Here is a 12,500-nt window from a genome sequence, read left to right as displayed (position 1 = left end):
ATATTTGGTAACCAGTAGTTTAAAACTTTTGTCACTCTGCCCTTTTAATTATCAACTACAGTGACTACAACTACACTGTTGCCTACATAAAACAAATTAGGCTATCAATTATGGCCTGATGCTTCTGGTTTTACTTGTGGAGCTAGGCATCTATACACAACTGTCCATATAGATCCACATTAATCACATGCACAGAATTACTTCAAATGATTATGAATATCCAGTTATAGTAGGCCTATTTATAATGCATCTCTCCAATAACGCCTGTTGAAGTTTTGCTTAATTGTTCAACCACCATCGTTAAGACGCTGAATAGATTTGACTGGGTCGTTCACACTCGCTGTGCGTTGATGGCTTGTTAACGACCGTCATTGATTCTAAATAGACAAGGTGTTACTTGATTTGAATTCTTTGTATCCTTTGAAATGGAGAGGGGTCATTGACCACTGTTCTGCTGTACTAAAAAGGTATATAAAAAACGGACTATTTTATCAATTCAAAATTGCATGACCCTCCCTTGGATTCAAAGTAAAATTAGCTGACCCTCCCTTGGACCAAAATTAGAAAGGCATGACCCTCCCCTATTTTCCTCCATGCCCCCCCTTATGTAAATTTCGACTGGTCCCTAACTCATTAAAATCCCCAGGTACGTTTGTGTTTTTTTTGTTTTTTACTTTACTTGAGAATTTCCATTTCTTGATACTTGATACATTCTACTTCACTACATCTCGGAATCAAACTTGTTTTCTGATGATGCCTCTGGGAGGCGGCTCAGGGTTTCTGAGCTGTCCACAGCCTTCCTCTATGACACAGAGCGAGTAGACACTGTGCCATCTTATAATGAGCCTTATAGTGAGGACAAATTACTGTATACTGACCAGTGCACTTTTGGGCACTGGCCTACTCGGGGACGATGCGAGTTGGAAGTGCATGCCCTGGGAGTTTGTTCCAGATATGTGGGGCATAAAAACTTTAAATGCTGCTTCTCCATGTTTAGCTTTGATTCTATGGGACAGAAAGCAGACCTTTTCCCCAGATGACCTGAAAGGTCTGGATGGTTCATGATGATATCGCACAAGATCAGAAATGTATTTTGGCCCCAATCTGGGAACATGGTCATTTTCTCTGTTGTGTTTTTTTTTTTTTTTAACCTCTGGAGGCACCACTTCTTTTTTTCTGTAAAACAGGAACTCAGTTTGGCTCCTCCCCTTTCTTAGTCCACTTCCTCCCGGGTGCTTCTGTGTTTATTCCTACTATAACAACATTACATGTTTATGGCAGTGGTGCTGACAGATTGTGCTACAGTATTAGCAGAATCTGTTTTGAGAGATTGTTTTGGCCCTGAACCATTCAAAGCTTTATAGACCAACAATCAGTGGTTATCAACCACTGTTAGCCTGCAGCGCTGCGGAGCTTCAGCTCTGTGTTGATGTGGTGGAGCTATAATTACAGCTGGCTCACCTTGACAGCACACACACACACACACACACACACACACACACACACACACACACACACACACACACACACACACACACACACACACACACACACACACACACACACACACACACACACACACACACACACGTTTGTATTACTGTACTTTTGAGGACAGCAACATTTTAGAACAGTGATTTTATGAATGCCATTTTAAAATTGTAACCCTAAAGCCGGAAAATAGCACATCTACAAGCTCATAATATGTCGTGCTGTAACGTACCGTGAGCTTGTAGATCAGCAATATTTTTGTCTACGACACCGGCGTGCAACTAAGTATAAATCAGTCATAACTAACCCCTGAACATAATTGTAAGCCTAATACCCCTACTGTATTTCTTTTTTTTTAAACATCAATTTGTCCTCACAATGTCTATTTCTCAGCATTTTACTACGTTTGTGGTACTGTATACGTTTGTGGTGTAAAGTAACTAAGTACATTTACTTAAGTACTGTACTTAGGTACAATTGTAGGTACTTTTACTTTACTGGAGTATTTCCAATTTTCAGTACTTTTACTTCTACTCCACTACATCTCAGAGGCAAATATTGTACTTTTACTCCACTACAATTATTTGAAAACTTTAGTTACTAGTTACTTTGTAGATTTAGATTATTATTACAAAACATACATTAACCACTTCAGCCCTAAAATCTTCAAAAGATGTATACATTTGGAAACTTGTGAAATGGGACATACTGCATAATGAGTACTTTTACTTTTGTACTTTTAGTCTATTTTGATACCAATACTTCAGTACTTTTACTCAAGTAATTTTTGAATTCCAGACTTTTACTTGTAACAGAGTATTTCTACATTGCAGTATTGATACTTTTACTTAAGTTAAAAAGCGTGAGTACTTCTTCCACCACTGTGTTTGTGGGGGACATTTGGCCCTCAAAAGTATTAGTAATACAAGTGCACTCACAGCACAGCGCGGCGGCGGTCTCATATTATGTGCCGTACGTGGCGCCGCTCCACTTCGACCCCCGCGCCGAGCTGGAGAAGAGCTTCTCATTATCTGGGAAAACGCTGTGGTGGCCTCGCCGCCGCGTGGCTCCTGGGTTTGTTTTGAAACCTTTCATCGGCTGTCTCCCCTGTGTCCCCTGCTCCTCACTGACCCCCATGCCATAATTATTATACGCCAGCCCCATTATCTGATGGCAGGACCACGTGTGCTCCGTACCGTACCTGCTGTGCACGGATAGCATTAGTCTGGAAAAATAAGAAAAAAAGCTAAATTGAATTCTGCTCAAGTACTGTGCTTAGTATTATTTTGAGGTACGTTTGATTTACTCAAGTATTTCCCTTTTGTCAATACTTTATGCTTCCACTCCACTACACGTTTTTACTTCACTATGATTATTTTACAGCTTTACTGTAGTTACTTGTTACTTTGCTGATTTAGATTATTAATACAAAACGGATGGATGACAGTGAATCAGCCCTAAGCAGCTCAGCATCAGCAGTGTGTGTGTGTGTGTGTGTGTGTGTGTGTGTGTGTGTGTGTGTGTGTGTGTGTGTGTGTGTGCGCGTGTGTGTGTGTGTGTGTGTGTGTGTGTGTGTGTGTGTGTGTGTGTGTGCGTGTGCGTGTGCGTACGTGTGCGTGTGCGTACGTGTGCGTGTGCGCGTGCGCGCGCGCGTGTGTGTGTGCGTGCCAAAATCGTGAAGCCCAAATCGTGAAAATTGCCGATCTACAAGCTCACACACACAACATGGTCCGTTGTGAGCTTGTAGATTTAAAATTATTATTTCAAATATAAATGTATTTATTTGTGCGGCGGCTGCAATGAGGAGTCTCCAAATCTGAGGCCACATATAGTTTTCAGCAGGAAACGAGGGAATGAGTCACTAATGAGTCCTTACACCACAAGAAGGAGTTTCAGTATCTAGGGGTCTTGTTCGCAAGTGAGGGGAGGACGGAACAGGAGGAGCGGTATTGCGGTCGCTGCACCAAACTGTGGTGACGAAAGAAGAGCTGAGCCACAAGGCAAAGCTCTCGATAACCGAGCAATCATCGTTCCTATACTCTCACCCAGTGGTGGTAAATTGTTTACTTAAGTAAAAGTGTCAATACTGCAATGTAGAAATACTCTGTTACAAGTAAAAGTCCGGAATTAAAAATGTACTTGAGTAAAAGTATTGGCGTCAAAACATACTTCAAGTACCAAAAGTAAAAGTACTAATTATGCAGAATGTCCCATTTCAAGTTTGGAAATGTATAAAAATCTTTTGAAAATAGCAGATCTGACGCATTGTGAGCTTGTAGATCGGCTATTTTCAAATGGCCGAAATATAGGGCTGAAGTAACAAGTAACTAAAGTTTTCAAATAAATGTAGTGGAGTAAAAGTACAATATTTGGATCCGAGATGTAGTGGAGTAGAAGTAAAAGTATAAAAATACTCAAGTAAAGTACAAATACCTCAGAATTGTACTTAAGTACAGTACTTGAGTAAATGTACTTAATTACTTTACACCATTGCTCTCACCTATGGTCATGAAGTGAAAGAATGACCGAAAGAATATGATCACGGATACAACGTTTTCTCAGACGGGTGGCTGGCTTCTCTCCCTTAGAGACAGGGTGAGAAGTTCAGTCATCTTCTAGAGACTCGGGGGAGTAGAGCCGCTGCTCCTTCACTTCATCTCCTCAGGGAGGTCCTCTGTGCACGTCCCACTGGGAGGAGGCCGCCTGGCAGATGGGGCGGCCATAGCTGAGTGGTTAGTGAGCCCACCTGGGAAGCCAGAGGCCCTAGTCGTCCCAGGTTGGATTCCCGGCCAGGCCAGCAATGTGTCGATGTGTGTCCCTGAGCAAGACTCTTAACCCCTAATTGCCCCCCAAGCACCATTGTGATTTGTTTTGGAAATGTTCACCTGCCAATGACCTCAATCAATGGTTCTCAACCAGTGGTCCGGGGACCACCAGTGGTCCTTGAGGGGGTTCCAGGGGGTCCCCAGCAAAAGGTGTTAATACATTTTCACCCCTTTATCTATTATTGTATACGTTGGCTATTAAAAAATAGCAGATATACAAGCTTGCAGCGCGTCACTTCGTGCCATGCTGTGAACTTAAATATATCTGCTATTTTTGAACATTTTTGAAAAATCTTGAAAGTGTAGAATTTTGCATTTCTTAACACAAATCTTCTCTTCTGGGGCACAAAACATTTTCAGATGGGGGTCCGCGGCCAAATGTATATCAATTTAGGGTGAAAACCACTGACCTAAATGATAAACATAATACAAACATCTGAAATGATGAACGTGTTTGCTTATAGTGACATGCCCAAAAAAGAGGACGCCGGTGGTTAATCTGAGAAGGCGGTAATGGTTCAGAGAACGTGGGGCTGTGACTAATAATGATATTAAGTCCACTCGTAGCCTCTCAGCCTGTTCTGCACTGTCAAAATCCTCGGTGTTACTTTGACTCGGAAGAGAATAAAAATGGACCCGTAAAGGTCTATTTTTCACTCTCTCTGAGTCTAATGAACACAGAGGTTTTGTGCTGTGTGTCCACTCCTGCCCTGCTGTGGTTCTCCATCTCACTTTCCATCACCGACACAGATGGGATCAGCGGTGCGTCCTCTCTAAACACAACAGCACAGCGGTGCATGGTAACATTTACTTGAGTACTGTACTTATTACTTAAGTACTGTTTTTTGTTTGTTATTTGGGGGGGTATCTGTACTTTACTTGAGTATTTGTCATTTTGGATACTATATTTTGGATGCCTTTCACTCCACTACATTTCAAAGACAAAAAGGAAAAAATTACATCATAGTTATTATAGCGATGTAGTGGAGTAGAGCAGTATAAAGTAGTATAGAAAAATGGAAATGCTCTTAAGTAAAAAAAAGTAAAAGCGCCTGCAAATTGTAGGCCTACTTGAGTGCAGCACCACGAGTCCCAGAGCCAATGTTCTGTTCTGTTCTGTTCTGCTCTGGACACAAAGCCGTTTCTCCAAAAGCTATTTCATGTTTTCAAAAGAAGCTGTACTTGTGAGATGGTCCAATTTGTGACAACAGCCAGTGGTGGAAAGTAACTAAGTACATCTACTCAAGTACAGAGCTAGTAGCTATGCTATTTTCTAAAGATTTATATACATTGTATACATGTGAAAACGTTTCCTTTGTTGCACAACCGCGATGCTCGACAAATGATTATGTATTTTCAACCGGGAAAAGTGTCAACGAGGCACTCTTTATCAATAGAATATTGAATATTGAAAATCTTTCCATAGTTTTTATTGAACCCCTATTCTTAATTTTTTCATCTTTGTATTATTCATCCTTAACTATTCAAAATCTCTGCTCTCTCATGGTGAAGTACCCTGACCTCCTCTGTTGGCCTTCTGGCCTCTGCAACCCTCCATCATTGCCAATTAACCCATTCATTCCGAGAATGCATCTCTGTCATTTTGGATTTCTTTTGTCTATTCAAAAATAGCAGATATACAAGCTCATAACGCAGCATTTCAAAGAAATCGTGATTTTTTTTTTGTGCAAATCTTTGAACATAATTTATTTAAAGCAAACATTTGTAAAATATTTTGTTCCAGGGACCCCCAGAAGCAAAGATTTGAGTTAAAAATGTTCGCTTTTAAAAATAATCAAAGATTTGCACAAAATGTATGATTTTTCAAAAATAGCAGATCTACAAGCTCATAGTGCGGCACTCGGTTCCGCGCTCTGAGCTTGTAGATCTGCTATTTTTGAATAACCAAAGAAATCTAAAATGACACAGATGCGTTCCCGGATTGAATTGATTAAGTCCGCGAAAATGATGAATCACTAAATCATTCATATTTCCACCTCGTTTGTATTCAAATGCATGGAGTCCAGATGATATCTGGATGGGATTGCCAGTGAATGGGCTCTCACAGCGATGAGAGTAAAGGAGAACTCATTGTAGTTGTTGCATTAATTATGATGCACCCAACATTCTCCCCATTAACAATGATCTGTCTTTGCAGACAGAATATTCAGGCTTTGCGTATTTCACATCTACATTTAGGTCAAAACTAGGCCTTTTTTACTGTTGTTTTTCACATTAATATGCACTGTCCCGTCCAAATAAACGTATAAATGAAATAAATGTACCCATCTGTGCGTCCATCCTCACTGTTTCATCGTCTAAGTGGAGTACATGAAGCGTCTCTCTCCTCCTCTTCGTCTCTCTCGCGTCTCTCTCCTCCTCTTTCTCTCTGATCTGTTGCCTCTCTTGGCCGCTTCAGGATTTCCTTATATTCGTATCTTGAAACGACCTGTACATGCTATTCCTGACTTTGATTCAGGTCACTGTACTGTATTCTCCATTTCTTTGTTGAAAATGAGTTGAGGGTGTGGGTGGGAGAGGGTGAGCAAGCTAACTGTATTCGTACGTGTGTGTGTGTGTGTGTGTGTGTGTGTGTGTGTGTGTGTGTGTGTGTGTGTGTGTGTGTGTGTGTGTGTGTGTGTGTGTGTGTATTGTGTATTGTATATCATTTTGTATGTGTATAGGACCCCATTTTAACCCACTAAGACCGGGAACGCATCTGTGTCATTTTCAATTTCTTTGGCTGTTCAAAAATAGCAGATATACAAGCTTGTAGATCTGCTATTTTTCAAAAATCATGAAAATATGTGCAAATCTTTGAATATATATATTTTTAAAGCGCACATTTGTACTAAAATCTTTGCTTCTGGTGATCCCTGGAACAAAATATTTTGATATGGGGGTCCACATACATATCATTTTGGGGGTCCTTGACATGATAACGTTTGAGAACCACTGATATAGTAACATAGGCTTTTTTTTTAAACTGTCAGGATTCAAAATACATTTATTAGAATCGACCTCAGGTCTTTATGGTCTCAAATGAGACGCTGCATCTCCTCTCCATAGATTCTGACTAAAATTCTCCGTGTCGCCCCCCTTTTCCCACCAGTAAGATCCAGTCCGGCGACAGGCTGGTGCTCGCCATCACCACGGATGCCTGCCAGGGCAAGGACAACTACGTCCGCTACCTGGAGCACGTCCAGGCCGTGGTCACCGTCAACTCCACCCGCCGGGGCGACCTCAACGTCAACATGACGTCGCCCATGGGCACCAAGTCCATCCTCCTCAGCCGGAGGCCCCGCGACGACGACTCCAAGGTGGGCTTCGACAAGTGGCCCTTCATGACCTCCCACACCTGGGGCGAGGACCCGCGCGGCACCTGGCTCCTGGAGGTGGGCTTCCAGGGCAACGAGCCACAGCACGGCGCGCTGAAGGAGTGGACCCTCATGCTGCATGGAACACAAAGTGCCCCTTACATAGACCAGGTAGTGAGGGACTACCAGTCCAAGCTGGCCATGTCCAAGAAGGAGGAGTTGGAGGAGGAGCTGGACGAGGCGGTGGAGAGGAGTCTCAAGAGTCTGATGAGCAAAAACTAGACAGCGGAACGCATGTTGGCCAAGTCCTCTCCTCTCCTCCTCTCCTCTCCTCTCCTCTCCTCTCCTCTCCTCTCCTCCTCTCCTCTCCTCTCCTCTCCTCTCCTCTCCTCTCCTCTCCTCTCCTCTCCTCTCCTCTCCTCTCCTCTTTGATTGATTGATTGAATACTTTATTAACAGTTTGCAAAAGGTACAGAGGTACAGTTATACAAGAATGCTAAAAGGATAACACAAAAAGCCCTGAGGGGTTGTTTCCATTGTGGTCCTGTGTATTCAATTAATACATTCTACTCTACTCTACTACTCTACTCTACTCTACTCTACTCTACTCTACTCTACTCTACTCTACTCTACTCTACTCTACTCTACTCTACTCTACTCTACTCTACTCTACTCTACTCTAATCTACTCTACTCTACTCTACTCTACTCTACTCGTTTCATGGGCTCTGTGCATGACTTGTAGTTCTCTTTTCCAAGGCGGCATTCCAGTATCCTGTTCCGGGTCAGTTTTCTTCATTTGATTGTCTCAGCAGCAGTTTTGAACTGGAAGCACATTATGTGAAAGGTGTCGTGTGTTTCCGGTTCAAATCTGCTGGTTCGCCAATCAAATGAAGCTATGAGAAACGGAACCGGAACAGACATGCATTCTCCGGTTTACTTCCCGTATCTGTGTGGAGTAGGTGGCCACATTTTTAGGAAACTGGAAGCAGGTTGGAGTCTATTGTTTCCAATGGAAGAGTGAACGTGAACACAGCTTCTGAACCATTCTTTAGCTCCATGGTCACTGAACTAAATATTGGACCCGATCGTCACAAGCCACACAATCTTCCCAAGATTTTCATACTAAAATGTCTTTTTTCAGAGAGACAAATCAGAAGGAAATCAACTTTATTATAGACCTTTCTCTGTAAACATAGGACGTTCGCTAGCTCAGCCGTCAGATGCCGACGCCCACTAAGGAGACATAGGATTTGTCTACCATTTCGCCTCTAGTGGCTCTAATTGGGATGGTGTATCTTCAGTAATTGAATATCTTTGTTTATACCAGATGGTAGAAAAGGGAACTCCAGTCATGCACAGACCCTATTCCCGTTCACCTCTCCTTATCTCTCCTCTCGTCCAACCATTTGTCTACCCCCTCTCCTCTCCCTCCTCCCCAACTCTTTTCCCGGTTTCAGTTAGCCTCCTACTCCCTCCACCTGCAGTGAATGTTTCTTGTAATCCGATCATGATAAAAGTGTAAGCTTCAGATAACATGTTCTAGATAGAGAAGACAAATGCATATCACTTGGCTTTCTGTCTGTTTTTCTTTCTGTCTTTCTTTCTTTTCGTTTATACACTCTACTAAATTGTACATAGAACCAGAATATAATCCACACCCTATCATGCTTTTCCTGCCCTGCACCTGTTTAGCCGACTGTTGTACAGTTTGTGACTGTAAATGATTTCTTCTGTGTCATTCTACTTAAAGTTTAATATCTCGCAAAACAGAGCAGTGATACTTGTTTCTGTTTATATTTTTGTGACATGCACTGTTTATAAAAGACAAAACGGAAAGGAATGTGAGATTCATTTTGCAGCCTGTACTAGTCCTCGAGAGCATATTTCATAATCTTTGGCGTATTATACTATATAATAAATCTATTCAGCTATTTGTTAAAGCACTTGAGTGATTTGCACCTGCTTGAAAAGACGAGTTAAAGGTCGAATGGGGGGGAGGAGAGAGAGAGAGAGAGAGAGAGAGAGAGAGAGAGAGAGAGAGAGAGAGAGAGAGAGAGAGAGAATTATGGTCTGAGGTCTTGGTTTAGAAGAACATTAGCAATGGTAAGTCAACATCCATCACAGCTCACATCTTAACAGGGAAACAATAAATAAATCAATGGTACTGGGGCCCCCTGGTGGCCAGTTAGTGCACGGACTCCTTGCTCCTTGTGAATCATGGGGACTGGAGTTCAAATCCTACTCCCATCATGTTTTGTATTATTTCTCTCTGACCTCGGTTTCCTGTCTCTCTACACTCTAAAACAAGAAGAATCTGTGGTACGAAGGCACTCTTTATATATTGTGTTTCTTAATTCTGGTATATTTTTGCTTTATAAGCAAGCAGTACTATTCTGCTGTTTGTATGTATTTTCTTCTGTGTTTATTTTGCATAATTGGACATATCCTTCACATACTGTATCTAGAAAACAAAATACCATAACTTGTTATGTTAAAGGTACGGTAAGTGATATTCTTATTCTGATAGTAATCATTGCTATCGATTTTTTTTCAGTAACAGTCTGCCTGTCTCTCCAGCTCTTTAATAAACAGAAAATACATTTTCAGGTGGATGACACATTTTCAGCCAATCAGGAGAGCTGGAGAGACATGAAGACTCCTGTTACTTAACAAACACTCTATAGTGCGTAGCAAAAAATCCTGAAGGGGGCGGGGCGTCAACAAGTGTCACTTGGTAGTGACGGACATCTTGGTGGGTCATAAACAGTTTCACTTAACATTTACTCTTACCCCCAATATGTCTGCAGCTACTATGCCACGCCCCGTGGTGATGACACGTAGAGCTATTTAACACTTATTTTAACCAAAGAATAACCCTTACCCTACCTTTAATGTTTTTAGCTGGTATTATATAGTGAAAACATGTTTTATATGGTTCTCACTATCTCCTCCAGTAGCGTCTGCCACCCTACCCCCTATCTATAACGTCTAATTTTTTTCACTCCTCTGTCGACGGCTCCATGCATCTCCTCCTCCATCTGAACAGGAGAGTGGATTACTCAGAGTGTAGAGGACAGAGCGAGGCCCTTCAGGTCACAACACCTGATGAAGAATGGATGAGTACTCAGCCTGCTGCAGCACTCCAAATATACACCTCTTCACCCAGAGGTGAGAGAGAGGGAGAGAGAGTCTGAAGGCAGCCTGCGTCATGCAGACTGATTTTCTCCATGAGCCAGGGGATTATTTCAACCACTTTAAAGCCATAGTACAGGGGACTTCAACAGGGGGTCCTCAGAGTTACTGCAGGGGGGCCGCCAAATCTTTGTATGATGGGATTACATTTTTTGTACATTAAACCACTTGAAAACTAGCATCTCTATTCTGAGAAGAACTTTAGCCAAAAAAGTGCAGATCTACAAGCTCACAACGCCTCGCAGCGGCTTGTAGATCGGCATTTTTTGGCAAAGAGGTTTGGTGTAGAGGGAAAAAATAGCAGACCAAGTACAGAATGAAAGGTCGAGTCTATGAAATCTATGAAAAAGTTTAATCTGCAACACAATTTTTTGTTTGGGGGGTCCCTGCTTCATCTCTCTCTCAGCTAAGGGGTCCTTGGGCTGAAAAACGTTGAAGACCCCTGGTATAGTATGTAAAACAAATGTTTGTTGAAAAGAAAAAAATAATCGGTTGAATTTGCATCATGTCTAAAAAACCACATAACTGCCATTATTTATTGTATGATGTGCTGAATGTGTGAATGTGTGAATGTATCGTTTTGCTATCAAACAGAACAAACTGAGGCATCACCTGATGTTTGAATCTTTTTTTTTTTATTATTGATCAATATAATTTCAATATCAAAGCAAATTGATAACACAGCAAAACTGTGTGAAGGGGGCAGGCAGTGGCATCCAATTGATCAAATGAACTCATGGAGGGGGGCAGAGTTGGGGGGGTTTCTTTCTAAGGCAGAGTTGGAAGGGTGGCACAACTTCATCTTTTTATTTATTTTTGTAGACTTTTTATAGTTTGTTTTATTTTGAAATATCATTTAGAGGTGGCATGTGTAGCTTCATATCTTCCAAGTTTTTCAGACAGTAAAGGTCTTATGGCATGAGCGTGAGTAGGATAATAACAACAGCAGTACTTGGGGAAACCGGCTTAAAAATGAATTAAAGAAATAAACAGAATGCCGGACGTGAAGTCCAGTGAAGTGCAAGCAAAAAAGGCGCGCTGGAAAAACAGAGTAGGAATGTGCGTTTTGGTCGTTAATAATAAGCGTTGGCTTGTCTGGTCTTCCTCGCAGACCCGGCTGATCGCGTATAACAGCAGCATCTCATTGTGGTTGTGTGCACTACAGTGGTTCTCAAAGTGGGGTTCGGGGACCTTGAGGGGGTCCCCAGCTAAAATGGCCGATAGTCAGGAACCAAATGGTGATTGGTCAGACGTTCCGCATTGTTTCCGCATTGGCACCCTGTCAAGAGTTATGGGGGTCCGTGGCCTATACCAAATTGGGGGTCCTTGAAATAAAATAAAAAAGTTTGAGAACCACTGGTTTATTAACACCTCGGTTTTGTCTTGTGGTCAGTGAAGCCAGACCATGGGGCGGGGGCGGGGTTGGGGGTTTGGGGGTTTTTGATCGTCGGGTTCAAGTTCAGGGCTTCTTTTTGCTGGTCTTCTCGATCATGGTCTCCACCACCATGGCGGTCCTCTCGTAGCCTTTGACCCTGCGGTCCTTGGAGATCTTCTCCACGGGTGCACCTCCACCTTCTCGTAGCTCATGGTGTCCGGCGGGAAGCTGCCGTCCTGTTGTTCCCTCTGGCGGGATGGCGGGGGAACGGGTCCGGGCCGGCGTCTCTGGGGCCCGG

At 42.5% G+C, this 12,500-nt stretch overlaps 2 protein-coding genes across 2 annotated transcripts in view; one reads left to right on the top strand and one right to left on the bottom strand.

Moving 5' to 3' along the window:
* Window positions 1-7,953, top strand: part of pcsk2 (proprotein convertase subtilisin/kexin type 2) — a 59,334-nt gene extending 51,381 nt beyond the window's left edge. The window contains exon 13 of the mRNA XM_080449391.1: window positions 7,429-7,953. Coding sequence (XP_080305517.1) covers window positions 7,429-7,915 — 487 coding nt within the window. The 3' untranslated portion in view covers window positions 7,916-7,953. The remainder of the gene's footprint in view (window positions 1-7,428) is intronic.
* Window positions 7,954-12,286: 4,333 nt separating this feature from the next.
* Window positions 12,287-12,500, bottom strand: part of bfsp1 (beaded filament structural protein 1) — a gene marked incomplete at both ends in the record, with an annotated part of 14,784 nt that continues 14,570 nt past the window's right edge. Inside the window, 2 exon segments of the mRNA XM_080449580.1 lie at window positions 12,287-12,387; window positions 12,390-12,489. Coding sequence (XP_080305706.1) covers window positions 12,287-12,387; window positions 12,390-12,489 — 201 coding nt within the window.

The sequence above is a fragment of the Gymnoscopelus braueri genome (assembly GCF_963280865.1).
Source record: "Gymnoscopelus braueri genome assembly, chromosome: 14".
Classification (NCBI taxonomy): domain Eukaryota; kingdom Metazoa; phylum Chordata; class Actinopteri; order Myctophiformes; family Myctophidae; genus Gymnoscopelus; species Gymnoscopelus braueri.
This window is presented reverse-complemented; position numbering and strand designations above follow the sequence as displayed.